Source organism: Symphodus melops (assembly GCF_947650265.1).
Source record: "Symphodus melops genome assembly, chromosome: 11".
Lineage (NCBI taxonomy): Eukaryota > Metazoa > Chordata > Actinopteri > Labriformes > Labridae > Symphodus > Symphodus melops.
Window position 1 is genome coordinate 10,112,324 of NC_136701.1, and position 27,812 is coordinate 10,140,135.

General features: G+C 42.0%; 2 protein-coding genes across 2 annotated transcripts; one reads left to right on the forward strand and one right to left on the reverse strand.

The window, feature by feature from the left end:
- Positions 1–49: 49 nt before the first annotated feature.
- LOC306831514 (terminal nucleotidyltransferase 5D-like) lies at positions 50–8,430 on the forward strand. The gene is made up of 2 exons (XM_079355662.1): positions 50–642; positions 2,775–8,430. Exon 2 carries the CDS (start codon positions 2,781–2,783, stop codon positions 5,040–5,042), a length of 2,262 nt encoding a protein of 753 aa, XP_079211788.1. The 5' UTR covers positions 50–642; positions 2,775–2,780; the 3' UTR covers positions 5,043–8,430.
- On the reverse strand, positions 8,127–27,812 carry brwd3 (bromodomain and WD repeat domain containing 3). The gene is made up of 40 exons (XM_079355641.1): positions 27,427–27,812; positions 27,216–27,274; positions 27,086–27,115; positions 26,848–26,907; positions 25,604–25,754; positions 25,423–25,521; positions 25,089–25,249; positions 24,051–24,272; positions 23,796–23,896; positions 23,626–23,696; positions 23,394–23,494; positions 23,267–23,307; positions 23,067–23,171; positions 22,578–22,728; positions 22,328–22,462; positions 22,111–22,239; positions 21,238–21,463; positions 21,005–21,145; positions 20,624–20,810; positions 20,214–20,307; positions 19,954–20,130; positions 19,767–19,840; positions 19,483–19,687; positions 19,241–19,351; positions 19,049–19,156; positions 18,134–18,258; positions 17,953–18,035; positions 17,759–17,870; positions 17,552–17,613; positions 14,167–14,322; positions 13,960–14,080; positions 13,742–13,867; positions 13,575–13,650; positions 13,368–13,418; positions 13,111–13,248; positions 12,621–12,773; positions 12,338–12,507; positions 11,977–12,065; positions 11,154–11,288; positions 8,127–11,065 (listed from the first exon to the last, which is right to left on the reverse strand). Exons 1-40 carry the CDS (start codon positions 27,458–27,460, stop codon positions 10,182–10,184), a joined length of 5,454 nt encoding a protein of 1,817 aa, XP_079211767.1. The 5' UTR covers positions 27,461–27,812; the 3' UTR covers positions 8,127–10,181.

Genomic DNA, 27,812 nt, shown 5'->3' on the forward strand with positions numbered 1-27,812 from the left:
TCACGAGGGAGTTGACGTCCCCCGCCTCCATGCAAAATATGAATTAAAAAAAAAACGACCCGTTAACACAAAAACATTAATGTTATAAATGTGTTAATGTTTTTTTTTTAGTTCAGCGATGAATAAAAACGGGCACATAGACTTGGAGGAGGCGTCAGAGCAGCAGATTAGTGGGCGGTGAAGGCGGGTGATTGATGATTAGATTTACGGTGTGGATCACGGCGGGGAGAGGGGATGACTCACACCGTCTGATGTGATGTTCACCCCGCAACAGCTCGGCAGTGCGGTGGCACGCTGGTACTTCAACCTGACACATCGTTGTGCTCCTCAAAATAAATGTCAAACTTTATCCAACTGCGAAGCTGCGTTTAAGATGCGGTGTTTATTTTAAACTTAAGTGTTTGTCAGTTTCTAATTAGTGACGAACGAGGAGTCGTGATTTACGGTACATTTCGTGACGCCTCATTACCATGGAAACAGTGCTCGTGCGCTGAGAGGAAACAGTCCGTGCCAACTTCATCATCAACATCTCTTACGGGGTCGGATAAAAAAAAGTAAACCTGTTGGATATCTGCAGGTTAAGTGTTTTTTCTTGCTTTGTTGTATCGGATTTACCTCAAGTTTAAGTTTGCGACCAACAAGGTGAGTTTTAAAATAATTGTGTCATTTTATGATTGTGTCTCATCCTTGTTTGTACCCAACCCAGCAGTCATTTTCCAAGTTAACTTAAGACTTGAAAATTGTCTTGCAAGTGTATAGCCTACATGGACTGTAGCACAGAAAATAAATTCTGATTTAGTTACTTGGAAAAAAAAAAGAATTTAGAGGATTACATGAACAAGGAACAAAAGTGACAGGTGCAAAATGTTGTTGGCCATGGGAGTTTAAACTAAAATTCACAATGATTTTAAAGGTTTTGACATTGCTTTCAGTTTAAACACATGTTGTGATCACGGTTTCTCTATGTGATAACCGACAATATGCTATGCATCCAGATCACTCCGATCTCAAGCCATATCATTTGTTTTAATCCCGTTTTCCAGGCTGATTGATAGAAAAACAAAAACATAGGTGGTGCATTGGTGTCGTCAGGGAACGCATCCAGAAAAGGCAACGAGTGATGCTTCATTCAGGGGCTGTATGACTCATATAGTCTTATCTATAAAGAAGCCAAGTGGCAGGAGAGCAGTCCTGCTGCAGGACCCAGCTGATGTATCCCCTGACATTCACTAGAGGCTGCTGTGGGCCATGCTTCACTGTGCCCTGAGTAATGTTGCCTCTGACTGTATTTACACTGATCAATTGTTAAATCAGGCTGAGGATGTGTTGGGTTTGAAATTTGCAGATAATCAAGACCTGTAGCCTAACAACATATGAACAGTCCGGTTTGAAACCAATTAATGGGTTATTTATGAAAGTTAGGCTGTATACAAAAAAACAAAACAAAAAAACAATAGTTATTGAACCACTAGCCTTTATGTTTAAGTATGGTTATCTACTGTATCTGGATCTATAGGCCTAAAAGTAATTGCTTTGATGTTCTACCTTTAACTTTTAATATTTAATTGCACACATATTGCACACATAAACATCAATACACATTGTTTACTTATTCTTGCACACAAATTCATAGATGATTAAAAGTAGCTTACAAAGTTACAAGTTAATGTCTTTTATTGCAGTAATTGGCAGTAATTATTCAAACATTTATGACCCTCACGACCCTTAAGGGTCCCTAAACCATAATGTTGTCATCAATGTATCTGACAGTATGAAGGTTAAAGCCTGCTGGCAACAGGCTAAATCTGTGACAGTATGAGTGAGTCAGAGTAGGCCACATTAGTGATGAGGCACCTTACTGCCTCTTAAGACATTTTTTATCTGTATCAGCAAGAATAAGCAACTTGTCCACTGTTTTAATAACATTATGCAGATGTGAAAAATCACAGAATTATTTTAATTTTTTGGTCTGAAAAGCTTGGATTAGTCAAACTTGCATCAGACGGAGAGAGCTTCCACGCAGGTTCAGCCTGTCTCTCTAGATATTTCAAACTGATTTGTGTCTGCAGGAGACTTTCAACATGCCAACTATTATCACATCATCTCACAGATACTAAAAACACTTGGAAGCGGTTGCAAAGTAGTAACCACTTACATACATTTTAAGTTGAAGCGCATATCTGTTTTGGTGACAGCCATTTTGTACATAATTGGCATAAATATGAGAGCAAAAAAACTGTAAGACTTTACAGTACGTTACAAGCACTTTAATTAAAGCACCTTCCTTGCCATTCAGATCACTTTGCCTTGCTGTGAGGCTGACTGTTGCTATCTAGTTGTAGCACAGCAGCATACAGGTTGATCACTGAGACTCAGTCCTCTGAGCTTAATCTTGTGCTGTTTGTCATGCTAAATGTTGCAGAAAATCAAAGCAGTAAGTGAATTTATTGTCTCAACTCCAAACAAATCGGAATGCGTTCAACTGCACTTCTGTATTTGATAGGGTTTAAGGCACAGAGGAAAGGAGTGAATGTTAAATATTGCATAAAAGCATAATTTCCGGCCAAACGAATGAAATAATGTAGACAAAATAAAAGCTATGCATAAAAGCAATGTTATTTTACACATATTTTGCATGGATGCCAAAATGGCCATACTTGTCAATGTTTGTTCAACAAATCTTTTTCTTCTTTTCTCTTGTACTGTTTTCATTTACCATTTTACCTTAATCATAAAACAGAATATGATACAAACGTCAGACTTCTTTTCCACAGGCAAGGATGACTGAGCTTCAAAAGGAGAAGAGGTTCCACAATTTGACCCTCGAGCAAGTCCAAGCTCTGGACAAGGTCCTGACTGAGGTTATCCCCATCTATGGAAGAGGAAACTTTCCGACGCTCCAGGTGAGAGCCAAAGACATCATCCGTGTGGTTAAGGATCGTCTGATGGAAAGAGATATCCAGGTCAAAGATATTCGACTCAATGGTGCAACAGCCAGCCATGTCCTGGTGAGGGATAACGGCCTAGGATATAGAGACTTAGACATCATTTTTGGAGTGGAGTTGCCGAGGCAGGAGGACCTCCAGGTGATTAAAGAGGTAGTTCTGGGTAGTCTACGAGATCTCCTCCCTTGTGGAGTAAACAGACGGAAGATTACCTGTCTGACAATGAAGGAAGCCTACGTCCAAAAGATGGTAAAAGTCTTCAATGAGCATGACAGATGGAGCCTGATCTCACTATCTAACAACAAGTCTAAAACCGTGGGTCTCAGGTTTGTCAGTTCCCTTCGAAGGCAGTTTGAGTTCAGTGTGGATTCCTTCCAGATAATATTAGATCGAATGCTGGAGTCCTACTGGGATACTGACAGGAGACAGGGTGGAAAACTGGCATTGAATATTGGAAATTCATCTAAAAGAGACAATGGGGATAAGAAGACAGAGCAAGAGCAGGCAAGCAATCCTCTTGATTTAGAGGTCCTAAAAGACTCAGCAATGGCAACTGGTGAGGAAAATCGGTCTACGAATGAAGTCGTTTCCATGCTTGACAAAGAGCTTCCAGATAAGGTTGAGCGTGGAGAAGAAGAGCATGAGGCGCAGGAGGCGTTAGAAACTGAGAATATTAACTTACAGCAGGAGGACAAGGAGGTGGATGGCATAGAGGATGTTCATTCAGAAGAGGAAATTGTGTTTGAGTTATGTGAAGAACGTGGAGAAGAGAAAGGACAGTTTCAACAGGTGTCTTCCCCTAAAGCTTTATTTGCAGATGTCAGTGACCCATTGATAACAAATGACTGTTTTAAGCTGCAGAGTAACAAAGAGCTTTCTGTGTCCCCGCCAACATCTATGACATGTTTGGAAGAGTCACCCCCACAAGATAAAGTTCTTTGCGAAGACATCGCTCAGTTCAAAGTAAACTCTATCATCTGTCGAAGTGAAAGTAGCTCAGATGTACAAGATTCACATCTTGAATGTTCCTTTCCTCCTCCAGCTAAGAAAACTTGCAGCACATCCCAGGACATTATACCAGACCATTGCCCTTCACCAAAACTACAAAGAAAAATGTCACGGAAGATGATCACTAAGCCTGAAAAATGGACTTTACTGAATGATTTGTCAGATCTTACGACACAGCTCTTCCCCCCCATAGAAATCCCTAAAACACTTCAGCAAATGCCTCCTGTAAAGGACAGTACTGAGGAAGCTCTTAGCTCAAGCATTTCAGACTCCAAGTCAGAGACTCCTGAGGTCCTCAAGGTTCCAAATTATAGTTTAGCTAGAACATCTTCTGATGGAACAGGCTCGACTGAAAATATAGAACAAACTGTGAAGCCAAAGCACTTGAAGAAGCCTCCTGATTTGGACAATCAAAGCCAAACACGTGCAACATACATGCCCTTACAAGTAACAGACAATGTCCAGAATAGCTGTGGGGAAAATTCATGTGCAAGGCCAACAGAGGATTTAACCATCACGGTGGAAGCAGAGTGTATGTATGGAGATTTCCAACAGGCCTTGGACCACCTTCACAACCGTCTCATTGCCACCCACAGCCCAGAGGAGATTCGGGGAGGGGGCTTGCTGAAATACAGCGACTTGCTGGTGAGGAACTTCCGACCAGCCAGCGAGACAGAGATCAAGTCCTTGGAGCGATACATGTGCTCCCGTTTCTTCATTGACTTTCCTGATGTGAACGAGCAGCAACGGAAGATTGAGGCTTACCTGCAGTGCCATTTTATTGGCAACGAGGAGGCGAGTAAGTACGACTACTTGATGACCCTGAGGCGCGTGATAGATGAGAGCACAGTGTGTTTGATGGGACACGAGAGGAGGCAGACACTCAACATGATCACTGTTCTTGCTCTGAGGGTGTTGGGTGAGCAGAACGCCATCCCTAACACGGCCAATGTCACCTGTTTTTACCAGCCTGCTCCGTATGTGACAGAGCCGATTTATAGCAGCTACTTCGTCACCCAGGCCCAGCCCCCACTCGTCTACCACCCCTACCCCCCCTTACATGTCCACATGCAGACTGGCCTGGTGTAGCAGAAGTGATGTGCCCAAAGGGAGGCGTGTAGGTAACTTTCAGCATGGTGCTCTGCAAGCTCCGGCACAAAGGGAAGTTTTAGCAACAACAGGCTACCACAGTAGCAGTGTTGTTTAATGCTTTGAAATCCCTCCTGCTTATGACATGAAAGACCATGAGAGTTCAGAACTGAAAGGGGTCTGGAGGCAGATCATGTCACTCTTTCAAGAAGGACACTTCTCAAAGGAAAAGAAAACACTAAGAGCTTGCTTTTCAAAGAGCTCGTAGAGAGGTTTTCATTGAAGTGGACTGACTTTGTTGTGAGGTTGTTTCAGCTCAAGTTTGGCAGGGCTGACCCTCCCCTGCTGAGGAGATGTTTTAGTGTGATAATTATTCACTGTAATGAAACAGCTGTTGAGAACAAATATCTTGATCTCGAGGTTTGAATAGTGACCAGTCCTTAATGTTTCTGAAGGGTTATAAACCCATATAGATGTTTTGTGAATCATCAGTCTCTGTGGAGAACATCTTAGCACATGACAATACCTGTGTATTCACTGTATAGAAATAGGACACCTGTGAGTGAGGATATATATTCGATGAAATCTAATGTTGTACTTCCATGTTATTGTAAGGTCTGTGTTTGTGAATGTAAACACATAATGTGTAAGGTACAAACAAATGATCAAGTCCACTTCCATAAGGGACTGTCCAAAATGATTTGGCTGATGAGAGGGCCTGACTATGTTTCGTATTGTAAAACTAAAAGAAACCCCTCGCTCGGGTAATTAGATCCTCTAAAGATATTCCTTTGAATATTTACTTTTTTGACAAACCACATAAAGTTGAACCACATAAAATCCTCCTCAGTAAATCTTCTTCCACATAGACTGTATGGGTGTGGCTTGACCAGGTTTGACTCACAGTTGCAAAAAGAAGTAAATGACTAGAGCTGAAATAAGAAACACTCTGTAAAGTTTGACAGAATAAATAAACTCAACCCTAAAGAAGAAAAATTTGCAAAGGCCTTTAATGTAATCAAACTAGATTGTTTTTTATTAACCTTATCACAAAACACACTTGAGCTAAGATGCATGGCAATGAGAATGATTAAACTAACCTCCCTGCTTTCCTGAACTTATACTACTCCTTTTATTTTACCACAGTCCCTTTGGAATATGAAACTTATCTTTAGCTTCAAGGTTGATTCTCAGAAATTGTGTCCTGTCATGCTGTCATTACATTGTTTTAAATGGTAGAAATCTCCCCATATCCAACCTGCATTTTATCAGCTCAGCTCTTCTTCATGTCCAATCTTCAGTTTTGCCTTTTGTATTGCTCCTTTAATGTAAAGGTAAAATGTTTCTATGAACTATTAAAGGATTTAAGTGTTCAACACCTAAAAAAATTGCAGAGCATGTTTTGTTGTTCAATTTTCCATCTTTAACTGGCGTATATGTGTATTATAGCTGTTTGTTGTACTGGATGTAGTGAGTGTTAGTTTTGTCTAGGTTTTGCCTGCTACTGTAAGCAGAGATGTTGGAGCACCTTTTTCGTATATGATGTGTGTGTTCGTCCCCGTGTCACGCTACTACTTAAAAAACAAGACCATTTTAATAACGGGTTGGGAAATGTGAGCTGTTCACACTAAAGACTCAAGCACAATGTAAATGCACTTGGTCATTGTTGAGTAAACAATGTGTTTATCATGTGCTTGTGAATATTGAAGAGATCTGCAATATTGTGTGAAATAGTTTGTGTATGTAGCTTTAAAGTAATGCGTCCTTGTTGAGACTTCAAGTGTGTTGTGTGTCATTGAGGAGCTTTTTGACCAGTTGAGAATTTCCTGGTCTGAAATGTAGTTGGTTAGGTTGTTGTGTACTTGTGTAATAAAGTAAAACACAACTCTTTGTCTGACGTTGTCTATATCTATAAAACTGTTATACTGATGTTATACATTGGTATCAACCTGCGCCATCACTCTTTATTTTCTTATGCACATTAAATAAGTGGACAAAGTTAAATATTAATCCTTCCTGCAAAGTCGAGTTTTTCTAACCTTCCAGTCCAATGTATTTGAATACACAACTGAAATATTATTCTGTGTTACTAGTGTTAGTACACAAACCTTTTTACAGGCATCTTTGTAGTTAAATTGTGCAATGTACTTGACAATAAAAAAAACTATTCTTTGGTAGATAGGTCAAGGTCAACGGCACTAGAAGTATAGCACACATTTTCAAAAATAGACCCTAATGCCTCTTACATGTATTTCAGTGAAACTTTGTGGGGAAACCTCCATCACATCTTACATTCTAACATATTCATGCATACACACAGAGTTTACAATCCAAATTGAGAGATTAATTTTTTAATTCTGTCTAATTTAAGCACACAATCTTAACCCGGTCAAATTGTATCCACTGACCAAGAAAGTTACAGACATCTGCATGCTGCTAACCCTCGATTAAAAGTGTGAAGGACTGGAAGGGCTTTCCCAAGAGTTATCGACCAGAAGGCTTGACAATAAAAAGAACAAGACATGAGAGGACTGAGAAGGCAAATGTTCACAAGAAGGTCAAGACTGCTGGACAATAGAATATTTTCTGGATGTTCTATTTTTTTCTGATTTCCAGTGATCACTGATGAAGTATTCATAATTAGGTCGTTTTTTGGTCTGACAAATAGCTGTTTTCACTCTTTGATTTGCTTGCTTAACATTTTCCCTTTTTACCTATTTATGCAATGATCAGATTTAATTCCCATGATCCTTCAGCATGTCTGCAGTTTTTAGGTGTGGCAGAGCATGGTGCGTCACAACTAAACCTTGTTTGTCCCTTGTCTGACTCACCAAAGCTTTCAGTGCATTAATGCAGTTTAGCAGAGGGAGATAGCACAGTCGGGTTTACGACAGGTTACATCACGGTCGATAGACCTGTCCTAATATCCAGCAACTATTGAATCTTTGTCTTCAGTGCAGGTTTATTACCGTGTTTATCAAAACTGCAGGTGACTCAGTGCTGCTGAATAGATGTTGAAGCTTTAGGTGACGTAACACAGATAGAAATCATTGAATTACAAGACAACAAATATCTCGAAAAACCTTTGAGAAGTCAAACTTTTTTTTTTATTAAAAAAGGGAAAACACATACAATCAAACTTTGCGTAAAAAAGACAGTCACAAACTCATTCCACCTACAGCAGAATGTTATTGTTGTACTCATCAACTAAACTGATGCGTCCTGTCAAGAGCCATCTACTGTAAGAAAGTAAGATCCCAAAATCTGAATCTTAAGTCTACTCACACTCAACCAGAAATACTTCAAGAAGCCAGTTAATGCTGCAGAATGAAGCACCCTATATGCTGATTTGTGTGATTTATCTGTGAAAACCTGACACACACACACACACACAAAAAAAACCCTTCACCCTCCCCAAAAAATGAAGAAAGACAAAGACTAACCTCTGAAGGCCCTCTCTTGTGTCAGTGTTCTGATTTCAGCACCCAGCATTCAAATGGAAGTGTTCCTCTGATGGTTCAGAGATTGCTCAAAGTAAACATTACTGGTGCAACATAAAAAAGATGCATCCATATTCAGAACTTCCACAAGACCAAACCAATTGACTCAGGAATCAATCATCATTAAACACAGTGATTTTGACAGCAAATAAATACCTGATTGTAGTTTAACAGGTAAAATGTGTCTTCAGTTAGTTAGAAACAAGAGGACAACAAGTGGCACGTTGCTGAATAGCTGCTGTATGGATGCTTTAGGCCGAAAGAAAAGAAGATTAAAATGGTCCATCAGATGATGCCTAAGGCTGAAAAGTGTTCGAAGCATGTTCTGTTAAAACTCACAAAAAAAGACAAGGATTAATGCTTTCTGAAGATGTTCAAAATTCTTTGACAAATATCATGAGGTTTTATCTCGTTTCTCTTTCTCCAAAATAACCATTACTAAGCTGCCACGTGGAGTAGATCGATGTGCAAATATATCCTTTCCTCATCATTACATTAAAAAAAGAAAAAAAAGAAAAGGAACATAAACCAAGTATAAGACAATGTAAAATAAATATTTCTGCAGTAGAGAGTAGGCCACTCTTGCTTTTTGCATGTGCTGGGTGTCGGAGAAGGTATGATGGAAGCAATTTGATACAGATGCAGTCTAGGATGTTCAACAGGACAGGAAACATTGGCTCTTTTTAACCAAGAACAAAAAAGAAAAGAAAAGAAAAAATCACCAAAAACAGGTTGGAATTCAAAAGAAAAGGCAAATCGAATACGACTAAAAGGAAGTGGGATATTACTTGAGCCAGACTGATTTGGTACTTTTGAGATCCGATGCAGATAATGAACTCCTAGATACAGTTCAAGTTGCTTTCCTGAATCCAGGTAGTAGAGTGTGATGCTCTGCTACCTGTGCTGCAGACAGTGCAGAGATGTAAGTGATGAAGAATGCTCTGTTGGGCCATACATGATGCACGTATAAAGAAAATAAACATGCATGCACCAACATATTTGTGATAATTATATCGGATAAATCATATTGCCAAAAGACAAGTCAGTCAGGCTCTAGACTGAATTCTTTGTCTGACTAAAACTGCTGATTCTTCTGTCTAAATCTGACTGAGGCTCCTGGTTGTGAGGAAAGACCGAGTACCAAAATGATTGACATCAGTGTCGAAGTAGAGACCACTAGTTTGATGGGTTTAAGTTACTTGACAGGGGAAAAAAAGAAGAAAAAAAAAACATGAGCACCGTTTTTTGGCATCTCTGCATCCTTCTTTGGTGAGCAGGATTAAGAGGAGTGGTAGGAGGAGTCTAGTGTTTAGTACAGGATGAGGACGAGTGGAAGAAGAGCAGTGCCATGTCTTGGAGGCTCCGCCAGCGAGCAGTAAGGCAGAGGTGACTGAGTCCAGTTCTGGTGAGGGTCTGTGTTGAATAGTAGCTTCGTCTACCAAGAGAGGAAACACCATGGCAACGTGTTACGAGCACCAGCGATGAGTTTGAGTCATAAGCAGTCTCAGATAAAAAGAAACATCATATATAGATATATTATATATACACTTGTACAAAAAGAAAGAAGAAAAAATCCCTGAAGTTTTGCTCATGTTTGACAGTTTTTTTTTTAAGTTGAGGTTTGAGAGAGGGCGATGTGTCAGTGACTCCAGCCCATAAGGTGACTGACGCGGGCTTTCTCCGTCATGCGGCGTACCCGCCCTGAGCGGGACCTGCCCAGGTTGAGGGGGTCGTCTTTTGACCCGTGGCCGTCATCCTCCGACTCGTCCCTGTACAAAACTGTTCTGCGACCCTGGTTTCGTGTGTTCACCCGCTGAGACTTACAATGGCCGCCTCTCTCTGTTTGTCTCTTCACTGCTGCAGCTCCTTCGTGCGCTTCATCTGAGTTTTCCTCCTCCTCCTCCTCCTCTGGTTCCTCCTCCTCCTCTGGTTCCTCCTCTGGATCCTCCTCCTCCTCTGGTTGCTCCTCTTCTTCTTCATCATCATCATCCTCCTCCTCCTCTCCCTCCTCCTGTCTCATATCCTCCTTTTGCTGTTGCATTTGTGGCTGCTCTTCCTCCTCCTCCTCCTCCTCTTCTTCATCCTCATCATTATCATCATCATCATCTTCTTCTTCTTCTTCTTCTTCCTCCTCCTCCTCCTCCTCCACCTCCACAGGCGGTTGAACCCTTGCTCTTTTAGGTCTCTGTGCCTCCTCCTCTTGTCCTTTGTGTTTCCTTTTCCCTGAGGCCGCCACCTTCCCCTCAGCTGCGAGGCGCACAGACAGGCAGGGGGCTTTGCTGTAATCGTGGTCTCCCCCCTCCACATACTTCTCCGCCTCAGAGTCAGAGCTGTTCTCGCTGTCTGACGACGACGAAGAGGATGACGAAGATGAGCTGGAGGATGACTCAGACGAGGAGCTATTGGATCTAGACGCTGCCACCGCCTCCTCCTCCTCCTCCTCCTCCTCGTCTTCAGACTGCGAGGATGCCTGCTTGTGGCGTTGTCTGGAGCCGTTGCTCAGATGTAAGTTACGCCGGCGCCCTGATGCAACACAAGAGAACAAAACTTTAACTCCATACTTCGAAGAAGCATGTTCTATATGTTGATTAAAAAGGGGAGGTTTCCATACCTGACTTCTTCTTTGGAGTTGTGCGGCTGCGGGTCACACGCGAGGACTCCTGGTCTCTGCTCTTGCTGCTCGTCCCTGAACTCGGGGAAGAAGGCTGGATGTCTTCCTCCTCTGCTACACTGTCGCTTTGCTGAACTGAAGCAACACACACAGCAATTATCAATCAAGAGTTTAACAGTATAACTTTTCAAAACACCGCAGAGATGTGATGCATCACATTCTATATTCAGTCATGATTAAACTAGAAAATTGTTAAAAAATGCATGTTTGACCATACAGAATAATAATAATAATGATAATAATAATGATACAGAAATAATAGATGTAGCTTGCTCAAATTGAGGACAGGATAGAATAAGCTTCAACCAATCAGAGCATGGTCCAGCAGATCGGAATTTGACCGATTGACTTTCAGCAATCTGAATATTTTATCCTGAAACTTGAATTTTTGGACTTGAATTACTAAGAGGTGAATTTAGAACAAATAAATTCAGATACATGATTTTCCAAGGAAAATATTCCAACGGTATGAATCCAGTTTAAATTCAGATACTTACGGTATGTCTCTCATTTGCTTCCATAACATTTACTGTCTTGCTACAACATACTGAATTTAAACAGGTTTCAAATTTGCAGGGGTGCAATGAAAGTTGATGAAAGTTCTCAACTTTAGCCAATCTTGGTAAAACTGTTAGACAGTAAGACAAATGGATATTTATGGTGGAAAATTATTTAATAATCATAACCCATAATCATTTACAGCAGCGTCTTATAGAGCACAGGAAACAAACAAACAAACAAAGACAGAGCTGTGCACTCGTACCCTGATACGACCTCCGAGAACGACTCTTGGTTGAGGTCTGGGATTTGTTTGGCTTCGACACCTTCCCTGACTTGTGCTTTCCTTTAGGACTAGATTTAAAGAGACAGAGAGAAAGAAAAAAAAAAAGCAACATGTGAGAATAATAATCTTCATTACATAAATGCAGCGTGCCTGCAACTATTATTACAAATGATTTATGGCTTTCATACATATTGTCAGAGCAGGGATGGAAGGAGACCTCAGAGCTAAGAAAGAAACAAGACTGTAAACTCCTTAAGCTAAACGTGAGCAGTGAAATAATTTGACATGTGTTCAGAAGATACAGACATCCTGTGCACACTGGGACATCTGAGACGTGTACCTTGGAGATGGACTGATGGGCGGTGAGCTGCCGCCGTTGTGCAATCTGTTCCTGTAACTGAGCCTCTGATGAGCCCGCCGCTCATTCTGAATGGCTGATTTGTGATCCGAGATGATGGAGATGATGTTTTTTTCAAAGAAGGCCGACAAACTCAGGGTCATGGTGTAGATCTAGACATAAGGAAGAGTGTCAGAGAGTTAGTTACCAGGACTCTGTTGGGACTTCTTCCAAAATCTGATTTTTGAATATTATTTTATATGTATAAAATATATATTATCTTCACCTGGGATTTCTTGTTGGGTGTGTACGCTTTGGAGTTGCTAAAAATAAGACGCACGTCTTTGGCGAACTCCATCGGATTTTCGTAATTCCCTCCAAACAGCGTCTCTGACACGGTTCTCAGGTCCATGGGAGTGTCTATGATGTCTCGATAATCCTGAACAAATAAAAGAGCAGGAATGTAGCTGGACGAAGATTTGGATTGATGCGTACATTTCTAAAGTTAATTCAAAAGATTTCTCGGGGTCGCCGGTGGCGCAGCGGCAGTGCGCGCGACCCCATGTATTGAGGCTCAGTCCTCACGCGCGGGCGGCCCCGGGTTCGCGTCCGGCCTGTGGCCCATTTCCCGCATGTCTCTCCCCACTCTCTCTCCCTGATTTCCGACTCTATCCACTGTCCTCCCTCTATCATTAAAGGCAAAAGGCCAAAAACAAATCTTTAAAAAAAATATATATATTTCTGCGTTGAGTTGAATTATCACTGCAGTGTTTTACCGGATACTCGAAGAGATCCACGGGCTGCCTGAACGGTTCTGAATCTGGTGAGGCAATCATTCGACGAGTCAGCTCTTTGCATTGACCTCGCCAAGCTTTCACGTCCAACGACAAGCCACGCTTCTTTGAATTTGATCCCTGGAAGGGAAAGAAAAATGAAAAGATGTCATGTTATTTAAGCAATATCACAGGAGAGGGAGTGATGTACTGAGTGTTAGTGTGATGTGGTCTGTTGTGGTCACTAGACTCTCTCTTACCTGATGTCCTGAAGACGTTCCTGGAGTGTCGGAGTCCACGTCCAAATCAGCCTGTAGAGGAAAGTGAGATCTTTTATCTCTGCTCTGTAGGGGGAGCTCAAGTGTTTTGAAAGGTGCCTTTTAATAAAATGTATTATAATTCTTAAATATATTATATGATCAAAGAACACTTAGAAAAAAGGAAACGTTTAAACCACAATGTCTCACCTCAGCTTCTTCTCCACTGCTGATCTCAGATTTGAGTCTGTGATACAGATCCAGGATGTCTGTGCAGCTCTGGTCACTGCAGGAATCAAAGGGATAAATTAAACACTAGTGTGTGCAGGAAGGTGTATCAGTGAAGATACTGTACCATGAACTCTCTGGAGTCTCACCTGATGTAGTGCAGGAGAACGTCCGTCACCACCTTGGCAGTTGCTACAATAGGGCTCTGGGGCTCGTTAAAAGTGCGGGCGTTGTGTTCAATGTAGCGCACCTCCCACATTAAAGCCGAGATCCGCCTAGACGCCCAGAAGCACAAATGTCAACACTTTTGGATTTTAGGGTTTAAGTTGAGACTTTTGACTGTGTGCAGCTACATCGGCTGCTTCACCTGTAGAAGCGGTTCTCCAGCCGTGTGCGGATGGTGCTGAGGTCAGTGGGGTAAGACACCACAGTGCAGTACAGAGGGTAGTCACGAAGATTTACAGGATATGCAAACAGCTTGGCTACATCTGCAGAAAAAAATAAAAACGACATCAAGCATGGGCCGACAGCGCCTGCAGACAACCGCACCAGAATGAGGCCTTGGTTGGCGTACCCAGTGTAAGAAGCTGGTCGATTCCTTCGATGACTCTTTCACATTCTTCATCTCGTGTGTGAGCCCCCCACTCGCCCTCCTGAGGCCGGTAAAGCAGAGCCTTTAACTCGTCCTCTGCCACCTCCACGCCATCGCCGACCTGCTCTGGCAATGAAGCTGAAGGGAAAATGTATTAAATAAATAGATACCATTAACTCAAATAACAGAAAAAGCAAAGTCAGAAGAAGTACCTATATCAATCTTCACCATCCTGATAGAGAACTTATATTCTTCCACTTTTGATTTACTATTGGTATCTGTAAGAACATTTTCTAAGGAAATAAATGAGTTGACTTTTCAAAGCGATTAAAAGGTAAAGCATTGCTCCTTTTCTCCATTCTGCAGCTGAAATGTATCACCACAATTACAATGCCTGCCAAGGGAACTTTAATGGACAAGCCTGCTACATTTAAATATGAATGGACTACTTGGTGGTTCAGTTCCATGAAAAAGGAAATCACAGCGCTTGAAGAGAAGCAGCAAGTGGTTTCAAATGTCAGGGTATGAACATGAGCCTTTGTTATAATCAAAAGATTCCTAATGTGAGCTGTTCAAGGATATCTAAAATGGGTGACCTTTATAACAGTCAGACTTATATATATATATATATATATATATATATATATACACATATATATATATATAAAAATAATGAACTCCTTTGTCTGGAAAAACTTGAGTCTCTTTATGGAGAGTCTAAAGACAAACTATCACTTTGACAACAAGTTCATGAAGGTTAATTAACACAGAAACCTGAAGTGTTCAAACATGACACCACAAAGATTTCACCAAAACCTTGTACTGATGAAAACAAACAATTCTAAAGAGAAATGAACAAACATTGAAAAATAAATCAAGAAAATATCGAGCTCTCAGATACAGTGAGGAACATGAGTACTTGAACATCCTGCCACTTAGGAATTTTGGAGGCGTTTGAAATTTACATCGTAGGTGCAATTCCACTGTGAGAGAAAATTTAAGACAAAAACATTCAGGAAATCACACTGTAGGATTTTTAAATAATTGATTTGTATTTTACTGCTGCACATTTGAACACTTGAGAAAATCAGTGTTAATATTTGGTATAGAAGCCTTTGTGTGCAATGACAGAGGTCAAACGTTTCCTGTAGTTCTTGACCAGGTTTGCACACACTGCATGATTTTGACTCACTCCTCCACACAGATCTTCTCTAGATTTCTGTTGGATTTACATCTGGACACTAGCTATAGGCCCCTCTAGAACCTTGATATGCTTCTTATGGAGCCACTCCTTGGTTCTCCTGGCTGTGTGCTTCGGGTCATTGTCATGTTGGAAAAACTCAGCCACGACCCATCTTCAATGCTCTGACTGAAGGAAGGAGGTTGTTGCTCAAAATCACGCAATACACGGCCCCATTCTTCCTCTCCTTGATACAGTGCAGTCGAAGCCTCCCCAAACCATGACGTTTACACCCCCATGCTTCACAATACTCATCCTTCTTTTTCCTCCAAACACGGCGAGTGAAGTTTAGACCAAAAGATTCTATTTTGATCTCACCTGACCACATGACTTTCTCTCATGCCTCCTCTGGATCATCCAGACGGTCATTTGCAAACTTCAGACGGGCCTGGACATGTGATGACTTGAGCAGGGGAACCTTTTGTGCAATGCATGATTTGAAACCATGACGGTGCAGTGTTCTACCGACAGTAACCTTTGAAACTGTGCTCCCAGCTCTCTTCAGGTCATTGACCGGCTCCTCCCGTGTACTTCTGGGCTGATTGCTCACCTTGCTTATCATCAGTGATACCCCACGAGCTGAGATCTTGCATGGATCCCCAATCCGAGGATCCAAGCTGCTTGGCAATTACCCCGTAGCCCTTTCCAGTCTTGTGGAGGGCTAGAATTGTGTCTCTGAAGTCTTCTGACAGCTCTTTGGTCTTGCTCATGGTAGTAGTTGGAGTCTGACTGACTTTGGGTGGACAGGTGTCTTTAAAGAGCTTAAACAGGTGCTCGAATGTCGATTAATAAGTGGAGTAGAGGTGGACTTTTTAAAGGTAGAGTCTTCGAGAGAATTCCTGCTGATTGGCAGGTGTTCAAATACTTATGTGCAGCAATAAAATACAAATAAATGATTTAAAAATCATACAATGTGATTTCCTGATTAAAAATTGTGTCTCTCAGTGGAAATGCACCTACGATGTAAATTTCAAACCCCTCCATAACTCCGAAATGGGAGAACTTGCCAAATCACAGAGTGTTCAAATACATGTTCTTCACTGTATGGTCAACTGCTCAATACTGAAAAAGGTTTACAATAATATTAAGTATCACGTCAGTGAAACTGATTCCTAAAGGCACACTGTGATTATGGACAACTTCTCTTGTTCACCTCTTGGTGGTTTTGTAACGAGGCCAATGATATCAATCTGGGTTGAAAGACTCGGCTTCAGCTTTATTCTTTCAGCTGTTCAACTGCCAGTAATGAATTCCTTTTTTCCCTCTATTTAACAGGAAAGGTTTTATTCTAATATATTTAGTTACTTTATTGTCCCCGTGGGGAGATTCATTTGCACAGCTGTACAGGCAGGGAGACACCATAGCACACACTCGCACATAAAACACACAACAGTCCTTTGTGGCAAAGTACAGATATCTATTTCTGTGATCACATATGGTTCAGAGTTTTTAATATCTGTGGGGATTAAACTGTTTTTAAAACATACTCTGTTGTATCTGACGGACCTGTATCGTCGACCAGAGGGTAACAGGCAGAAGCAATGGTGCAGTGGGTGAGTGTGGTCCTGTGTTATTGCCTGTGCGATACGTATAATGGCCTTAGTGTTTAACTGTGTGAGGTTGGGAGACCAATGATTTTAGATGCTATGGAGGTTATTTTAGTGAACATGTTCCGGTTTTTGACTGTGAGCATTGTCATGAAACCTATACGTTAAATCACCTGCAGTTTTTTTTCTTGATTGCAATGTTGTTGTTCCATTTGTGAAATCTTTAAAACTAAATTCTGTTGTAACACAAGCGAGGGGGCAGCAGCAGCAGCTCAGTCCGTTGGGACTTAGGTGGGGAACCGGATGGTTGCCGGCTTAAACTCCAGTGCGGACACTGTTTGGAAATTGGTCTGGTAGCTGGAGAGGGGTCAGTTCACCTCTTGAGCACTGCAGAGAAGCCCAGGAGCGCCCACTGTGGGCAGCCTGCTTACCCTCTCCAATAGTGCAACTCCATTAGGTCTTGTTTGTGCATGTGTCTCAATAACAACATTGAATTTCTCCTCGCAGTATTAAATCTGTTTTTCTTCTTCGTCCATCACAAAGAAAGAAAACTGCAGGTAAAGTTCTGATAAACACTCACCTTCGTCAGGAATGGGCTCCATGTCCCAGGGACTCATTTTCTCACGCTCACCGTTATCCCACCTGATGGAAGAGGAAGAAAACAAAGGGCAGTTAAAGAGATGATTTCACTAAAATCAAATGGTACAAGATCAGACAAGCATAATAGAATAAGATATTGCCATCTATCATTGTCTGTGACAGGATGTGTACACAATATATCACATACTTCACTGCATAGCACTGAAAAAGGCTGTCTGGATACTCAGGCTGCAAAGGCTCCTGGTCCTCCACAGAGCCAAACCACCAGGCGTCATCGATGATGCTGCGGAACCTCATACCTGTGAGGAGAGAGCAGAAGTGAAAGACCATAGCACACAGTGAATATGATGCGTTTACCGCTCATATTCCCCCGAGACTAACCTGACTGCCAGTTGTGCTCTTTAGCCTCATTGTAAAACTGCTGAAGCACCAGAAAGTCGATGACATCAGGCATGTCATGGTACCTACAGAGAGTGAAAAATGAAAAATAAATAGAACACGTGCGTGAGCTTGGATTTAGTTTAACAATTCAGGACTGTGTCTAGTGTTTCTAAAGGCTCACTTTAAGGAGAAAGAGTCATTGGTCATCTTCCCTGAGACTGGGTCCAAGAAAGCCAGTTTGAGGCAGCAGAGGGTGGGAGGTCCCACTTCATATTTAATTCCCACCACTTTCACAGATTCCTGGTCCTGAAGAGAGAGAGAAAAAAAAACTCAAAGGTAAGACTCAAGACACAACGTGTTCAGTGTTTGTGGCTCATTTGACCCCAGTCTGGGAAGATGTAATTAGTGTTGATTACAGATTCAGTAGTCTTGGTGCTGTACTAGATCCTTGCTGTGCTACTAAAAATAATATTATTTTTGATTTACTACAAAGTCATTCGCTCGAGTTCTTTCCGTTCTTAGGCTACTAGATTCATTGTTTCAGAATGTTCGACGATGAGATCTGTTTTAAAAATGCCCGAACAAGTCCTCCATTCCATGTCAAAAATCACTTTGTCTCGTTACACGGCCACTCAAGCAGCGCTATGAGGCTGTACTTAAGGCACACTGGTGCTAACATGCTAATTTGAACAATGTGTAAATGCTGATAGCATGACAGTAATGTTCATCCTAAATGAGCGCTTAAAAGATATGTGTACGTCTGATTTAAATGTTAAGTCTTTTGAGACACTTCACACGTTGTATGAAGTTAGTGCTTCATCTAATAAAACCTGCGATTTGATGTGTTGGATTTTAAAGTCTTTACCAAACAGAGGTGAGCCGAGTGGTTCAGATGTGGACAGAGGTGAGAGAAGGACGGAGGATTCGTGGAAGAAAGGATCAGCTGAGGGCGCTGAGATTTAGAATTGAGCATGCTAATGAGATAACCTGTTTCAGGGAGTTACGTGAACTGACTGCTGCTTGCCAACTCTTAAAAACACCTTGCCTCTGGGAGAATTCAAGTATGTAATCATTTGTAATAATCCTTCTGCGTCACCCTGAGGTCGAGTCTGTTCCATGGCTGTTTCTGAGGGTTGATGCTGTACGCCTTGGCTCTGCGGACAGCCCGGACGTAGGCCTGGTGGCCCTGTTTGAAGTAGATGAGCTGCAGGAGGACAGGAACAGCAGGATGAACACTGCATGTCGTGACACATAATTGTGTGTTTGATATCAGAATAACACACCGTACCTCATCGCCCATTTGTGGAACGAAAGGAGAGCGATGTGGGATTGTCTCCATTATCCATGATGTCGGCATCCACTCCTCAGCATCCAGTCCGGCCAGAGACGAGGTGGGTTTCTAAGTTAATGCACATTGTTAAGACAGTTTCCATACACTCTGTGTTTAAGCGACATTGACAGCAGCGCTGCAGAGGACAGCGAGTGTTGAGCGCAAATTTTTCCCTCTGAACGCAGGTGGAGTTGACTCACCTGTTTGGTCTCCTTGGGCTTGCTCTTTTTCCCACTTTCCTTCTTCTTAGCCTCCTTTGCCTTGTCGGAGCCCTCCTCTTCCTCCTCCTCCTCCTCAGAGCTGCTGTAACCTTGGGGCTGCACAGGCCTCCTGCTCGATCTCTTTGGTGGTTGGAGGTTGATCCCAGCGTCGGCCGTCCAGTCAGAATATTCACTCGAGGAGTCGCTGTGAGTGGACGAAAGGTGGTGTTGGCCGAGTGATGGTAAAACGACTTCAAAACACTGTTCATGAAAAAGTGATTTACCTCGAGCTGCTTTCTGTCTGCCATTGAGTTTCCCCTTCAGAAGAGGCCTCGCTGTGCTCCCCCTGTGCTGCTGCCTATCAACAAAGACAGAGCAATCACCTTCAGGATGTACTTTCCACCTGTGTTCAAAGGGGCCAAACATGCTACTGGTGATGTTTATATACAACAAGTACGGGACAGAACATACATCTCCATCTGCATCACTGTCAGACTCCATCTGGCTGTCAGAGTTTCGTCGGTTGTTTGAATTTCGACTCCTCGTCCCGCGACGGCGGACTTGAGCTGAGCGGGTCTGGTAGGCGTGATGCTGCTGCTTTTTCTTGGATGGCCGCAGAGAACGAAGGCGTGTTGTCAGCGGATCGCTCTATGGAGGACAGCAGGATGTCAGAACGTAAGCAAAGGAAGCAGAACGGACTAACACATCATTAAAAGAGACGGACGGCTTACCTCAGGTATGCATGCTACAGGTTTCTTCCTCCGCTCTGCGTTATACAGAGAACATTCCAAGTCGCCTTTGGCCCTTCGACACTCCTCCGAAACTCTTCAAAAACGACATATTTGCATCATAAAGTATATACAGTGAACCGTGTCATTTTGTTTTTAAAATAATCTCATTCTGTCGTCTTTTAACAGTCAAATAAATCAATTTTCTCTTTTCAAGAATCTTTGCCCTGGAAAGGTGTTGCCCACCCGACAGCAATGACTTCAATGATTTAAGATGACTAAATAGAAATGATCAATCTGACAGTCTCTTTAGCAGTATTATCATGTTGTGAAGTTTTAATACCGGTTAACAAACTCCTCATTGTAGCTTTAAGTGTTCTTCCATTTGACTGAACTTCCTCCAGCCTCCTCACCTGTACACCCCTTGCTGTAACTCGTTGACCATCACTCTGCGGCTCCAGGCCAGCAGGTCCCTCTCGGTGGCCACTTGACTTTGCAGAACGTTATGCTGCATCTGCCACACTCTGTCACCCGGCCCAGTCCTGCGCGGCCCATCGGCTGGAGAGGAGGGCTCCACCTCTGCTGCATCTTCAGCATCAGCTAAAATAGGAGCATTTTTTGAGCATGTTCTTCATCTTTTTGGCAATTAGCATTGAGCGATTCAAATTCTAGTTTCCACTCCATACTACTGCCTCAAAGTTTAATAATGGAACCCTTGTGCTATACTGACAAAAAAGACATACATGCTAGCAGACACTGTGCATCACTATAAGGTCACAGTTACATATAGATACCTTCTTCTCCTTCTGCTGGTTGTTCTGCATTTTGAAGTTGGTCCTGTTCGTTCTGTAGCTGTCTGATGAGATTGTCCAGCAGGCTCTCTCTGTTTTCTGCCGTTTGCTGGCCGAGTACCTGCTCAACCAACTCTCCATCACCTAAACGACAAAGACGCAGGACTATGTCAGTTTCCTCGCTTTAAACTCTGTGACCATTCTGAACTATTAAAAGGGAAGAGAAAATGTTTTACTGTTAGCCATGAAGCCCAGCTGGGGAATCAGCTGGTCTTCCTTGCAGTTCTCTCTTCCCGGCACCAGGCGCTGGTAATGTGTAGGGTGAGGGTTCCCATCGACGTCCACCAGGAAGGGTGGAGGCATGAGGTGTGGGGCTTGCTGTGTCTGCTCGTCCAGCACATAGTTGTTAGAGTCCCGGATAAGAGGTCGGTAGTCCGTGTGGAAGAACATCTGGTCAGGAATCTGGAAACAATGTGTGTTCATAATGAGATTTAGAGACGTCTATATTGATGCTTGCATCATGTGATTTCAGGCTGTTTTGTTTCTGTGACTGTTGTCCTCTTAAAGCCTCTGGAAACTTCAAATATATTTGTAGAAAAATATCAGAACATGTTCAATTATTTAAATGACAACATTTCCAAAAACTGGTTGGCAGGTCTTTTTTCATTTGATACAATATACAGAAGCACATAACAGTACAGGGTGGTTATTAAGAGTAAATATGTTTCACACTATTTATATTCAATTTTGTCTGTGGGTGTGTGTAGATAACATGCTATGTTTGTTACAGACATAACCGAGGGACTGCAGATGTAAACTAGCTCTCAGCTAACTCTGGTGCAATAAATCAAATGGCAACATTTATGTTTAATATTGTACACGGTCCCTTTACAAATAAAGTTAATAATAATAATATTTTTTGTTTGTTTGGGTTACCCAGTAAGCTTCACACACTACAGCATTTATAGCCCAAGCTCATTTCCAATGCCAATCTTTAGATTTAGGTCTTTAAAAAGAAAAAGTACCTAAAAAGCTCAACCATAAAAAGGACAGAAGAGAAGACGGTACAACATTTCATACTATGATACAAAACGGTTACGAGTGTTTACCTTCTCATATGGCCTGCTGCAGCCGAAGCCGAAGATGAGCAAATGGCCGTGTGAGTCAGTGCAGGCGAAATGCTGGCCATCAGCTGAGAACTTGCAGTCAAAAATAGCACCGTGGCCTTGGCCTTCAATCTGGGAATAAAAAAAAAATGTACATGAACGCTTTGGTGTGTAAACAAAAAAAACTGAATGGTGCATGATTGTCATTCAAGATAATTACCATGTTGAAGAAGTTCCGGATTTTGGTTCCTTTGGTCAGGTCCCAGATGTAAATGTTTCCATCGTGGCCAGCAGATAGTATGATGCGGGAGTCAAGGGGGTGAGCTTCCATGACGAACACTTCATCATCATGACCCTTTACGAGGTACAATGAAAACATTCAGGGCTGTTAGTCTCAGTATATTAAAAAAAAAAAAAGCCTTTTGACTGAAAAGACTATGCAGAGTAAAACAGCAGCCTCGGCCACTCACTGATAAAATGTGCCGCAGCTGTCCTGTGGTTGAGCTCCACACTTTGAGCAGGTAGTTTGACACTGCTGTGATGACAGTGCTATCAGTGCGGTCCCACGCCACCATGGTCACCACCAGCTTGGTTTTATCATCTCCGTTGGTAGCAGCCGTCCTGGAGGAAAATACATTCCATCAGAAATAAAAATCCGAGCAGTCAACATTCATCCATTCCATCCATACATTTTCCATCGCTTATCTGGGGCCGGGTCGCGGGGGCAGCAGTCTTAGCAGAGACGCCCAGACTTCCTCCAGCTCTTCCGGAGGGACCCCGAGGCGAAGATCGACCGGTTAAATCGAGAGCCTCGCCTTTCGGCTTAGCTCCTTCTTCACCACGACGGACCGATACAGCGACCGCTTGACTGCGGACGCTGCATCGATCCGTCTGTCGATCTCAGCGAGCGGTTGACAAAGAAAGAAAAAGGGCAACATAAACGCGGTTTATTCTCTTACCCTGGGAGTCTGGCAGCCATGTCTAAAGTGACACTCTTCCACTCTTGTTGCTGGTAATGCCAAATTCTGGCTGTGCCGTCACGACTGCCACTCACAAACCTCAGGCTGGACACAAAAACACACGTTTGACACGGTCAGAGGCTCGAAAAATATGTAAAAACTGTTTGAAGTCTAAGTAGAGCCAAGGAGACAACACTCACCTGTCACTGTTATTGCTAAACTGGACGACGACAACTTTATCCTGACGACAAAGACACAGGAAGTGATTTTCAGTTACAGAGACTTTGGTTCAATGGTTCGGTAACAACAACACGTCAGGTTTCTCACCGTGTGTGCGTCCATCTCAGAGACCTTCACGGGAGTTTCAGCTCCAAGGTAGTAGACCCTGATCAAATGATCAGTGCCCCCAGTGGCCATGAACATACCACCTATTAACAATAAAGAGGAGAAATCTATTTAACAGGAGTACATTTAATCCGCTTTACTAGCAATACAGCCACATCCTCTCGTTCAGTCACAGTTAACGCATGTGGAACATCCTATTAGGAACTCCACTCACCACTGCTGAAGGAGGAAGTGGAGACCTGGACTCCTGGCCGTGAGCGCTCAACAAACTTGACAGGTTGATCACTGAGACACGGGAGTAAAACGCAAAAACATGAATACGCATCAATTTCAGAGGAGCGATTTTACGAAACCGAAAGACAAAGTTTTAACCCGATCACTTACTTGAATGTTGTGCTGATTGAGTGCCACTTCCAGAAGCACACCATGCCATCTGCACCGGTGGAAGCCAGGTACCGTGTTGTCCCTCTGATAGCCGGACAAAACTAAGGCGGGGTAGAGAGTCAGTGTTGGGTAGTAGCCAAGAAGTGACCCATATAGAACAAAAAAAATTAAAATGATAATCACTCATCAGTTACCTTAAAGAGATCTGAAAAGAAGCACCCTTATCCTTATTTGTTTGAGAAGCATCGGTCTCACCTGTATTGATGTGATGGAGGCAGCATGGGCCTGCAGGACAGTGATGGGTGCACAGGTACGCAGGCACCACACCCTGATGGTTTTGTCACAGCTGGCTGAGGCAATGAGAGTATTCTCATGATTGACAGCCATGTCGCAGATCTCTGCCGAGTGGCCACGGAGAGTCGAAAGGAGCCGGCCGTCATCTGTGGCCCAGATTTTGACGAGGCAGTCATCAGAACCCTAAAACACGCAAGTCGTTAGTAACAAATAAAATCAACCAGTCTAATGAGGAGTTATCTATATAAGAAACAGAAACACATAAAATAGACACAAATGTGTAAAATCCCCTAAAATTTCTGCTCATTAGATTTTGAGCTACAACTGAAATTAAAATGGCACTTGAATACAGAACGTCATCCTGTTATCTGTGATTACTATCCAGATGGATATTACTGTTGCATTTATCGGAATATCGGATAAACTAAAAAGTGACTCCCGAGACTAGTTGTCATAGTAGTAAAACGACATGCTACTTGTATACCTCTTAACTTACCTGTAACCACCGTTTAGTTTTCTAACACCATGTTCTTTTGGCTTAATGTATTTATTTTATGTATTTCTCTGAAAACAGTTACGATACGGAGGCTGCTTTTGCTCACACACAGACTTTTAAATTTTTTATTTTACACACACAGGAAGCTCTTATAGGAATAGCGCAAAAAAATATTTTGGATAACGTAGACCAATACATCAATTTTTCACAACACTGAGTTTTATCTTCTTTTTTTTGGATTTGTCCATCTAAAAAGGATTTTTTTTTTTGCAGCTATGAAACCAACACAAAACATAAACTAATATAAACATCTGTCCTAAAGTGCAAAGTGGCTGGTTCAAGACCCTGTTTATTGTTAATATGTTGTTCTTTTGTCGCACAATCTTCAAACCTCTAGATGGAGGGATACTGTACATCTTGGTGGTTGAATCTGATTTGTGAAATGGACATGAATCAATATAACGTTTTCCTGCAACAACTGCCTGGCACAAATCATCACTTACCGTAAATATTCGACGACCAGTGCGATCAAAGGCGACGCAGTACACTGAAGAAAGGTGTCCAAGGATGCGTTTGTGTATCTTCATGTGTTGGTAGGAGGAAGACGGCAGGGCCTGACTGAAGCGAGCTCTGCCTGTGGCCTGGCGAGCTCCCATGATGGACACTTGAAGTAAAGAAACATTTTTTATATACTTTATTAATCCCTGAGAGAAAATTCTGGTTCGTACTCCGTTTTGATATTTACAAGTAAACATTAACTTAATTTGACCATTTGATGAAGACTGGTCTAGTTTTTTTTTTTTTTAAGGGTAGACATAATAAAAGAAATATACACACCAACATTGGGAGCCTCCCCACTGCTCACTGGAGGTTCTGGTGGACGTCCTCTGTGGAGTGCAGCAACAGCCGAGCCACTGCATACTTTGTGGCTACAACCTGAAATACACAGGCAGTAAATTCACAGAAAAACAGGGAAAAGGGGTAACAGAGCTCTGGGAGATAGGAGGGAAATGCTCACTTTTTGTGGTACGAAGCAAGGACTGTCTTCCTAGCCCCAAAAGTGTTTTGACTCCGGGAACACTAGGTGGGATCTCCTTCTCTATAAGTGGACCAATCCGCTGGCAGACTCGCAGCAGATAGTCTGCAGGAATGTGCTGGTTCAAAATCACCTGCAAGAGTCACAAACAGCTATTACAAGGTGCAAAACTAATTTAGAAGTTTAATTACAAAGAGAAAATCTTGATCGTTAAGGTTAAATCTAGGTAACAGGAGTACCTAGATAGTAGGTCATCCTGCTAAAATTGCCTTTAGAAAGTAAGTAAAGACGAGTTTAATACATTCACAGATATTAGGCTTTATTCGACAGATAGAATGGCTTTTCAGAAATGACAAAAAAACAAACTGTTTAAATAGACCAATACTAGATTTTCAAAACTGCTGTATTATTTCAATTAGAAATTGTAAACTTCGTTTGTTGGCACACAAAGACAATCAATAATTATCCAATAAAGTTTTGGTATTACGTTATTAAATGGATCCATCCGCTCTAACAAGAACAGTTTTAAAATAGTTTCTTTTCTCGCTTGGTATGCTTCCCAATTCCAGTTACTGTATTTAAATTATTAGGCTGGAAAACAGCAATGTCATTGAGTCAAAATACTAATTCAGTTTAAATTAAATTTACAACAAAACAAGAATGACCTAAACATCGAGGACATTTTTTTAATTCACAACAAAAATCTTAACATATAATTGAAACGCTGGTGTGTAAACAACTGAATGAAGGTCAACTTCTAACTTTAATATTTTAGTTTTCTCTATATACTTTTTATTCATTGCTGAATTTAACAGCCTTTGAACAACGAAGATGAGGAAGAAAAACAGGACGGCAAGACCTACTCACAGCCAATCATAAACGTCTTCTACTGTTTTTCCGGTTCGCTTGCTAAAAGCCAGTTATTTCATTGGTCCCCACGTAAGATTGATCGCTGGCTGCATCGGATTCAACCAATCACAACGTGCCCTTGACTATTCTCCTCCCACAAGCCTACACAATAGCAAAGCCTCTATATCGTATTATCGACGAGTATAAATGTTTAAATGTGTTAAATAAACCCAAACTTATTCTCACCGGATCTGTTTTTTACAGTTGATTACATTTAAAATTAAGACATCCGCTTCGGGTTTTTTCTATTTTGAAAAAGATGCGAGGCGCAATATTTAATGATTAAAAAAAAGTTAATTATGATTTTTTGTACTTACCCAATCTTGAAAGGTCCTTTTGTACACCTTCCCATCCCAGCTCCATCGTTGAGGGATCAACTAAAATAAAAAGATAAGCCTTTAGAGATAGCACCAAACTAGCAGCTTAGCCCGGGCTCGGCAAATTTATCCAACACAAACCAGAACTAAAACCCAACCTGTCCTCTAAGAGGAGAGATGGGAAGCATTACGGAAACCACACACGAAAATAAAAGCAGAAAGGTCCAGCTGATCTTACCTCATACTCCTCCAGCTCTTCAACCAGGATCTAACAACACACACACAGTTAGCATCAACCGCTAGCATTAGCTTCTTTAAAAAAATTAAATCAAGTTTGAGTTCATATTATCATAATAATAACATGTTACCTGTGCTGCTTTTTTACAGGGCCCATACTGCAGGAATCTGGCAATAAGGTAATATAGTTCTGTAAAGAAAAGTGTTGTATTAGCTTGGTGCTAAGCAGGCTAAGATTAGCTGGGTATCAGTCTGTTACTTAGCTCACTAGTTGCTACACATCTACAAAGTGTGTGAAGTCAAAGTGTTTGTTTGAGAGGTAAAAGGAAGCTCAGCACTCACCAGCTTCGGTTTGTGAACACTGTTCTCTTGCCATCACTTGATAACACGGGCGACATAAAGACAGATCGATGTTTTAGCCTGCTCCTTAGCCGCCGGCTAGCTAACAGTAGCTAGGTGTGTGTAGCTAATACAGGCTGGTGAATGGCCTCCTCCTTTCTCAAGTTGTCCCAGACCACCTGGTGCTTTGTGTTAGCGCCCTCCTGTGACACAATGAAATACTGCATGGGGTTTTTGTTTGCCTCGATTGTAATATGATATTCACATGTTGTAATGTACAGCTTATTGCATAAACAATGCTTTTAGAAGGTCAGCATTTTGTTTCTGAGGTTGCTTAACTGTTTGGAGATATCTTTTAAATAGCACATATATTTTCAGGATACGTACAT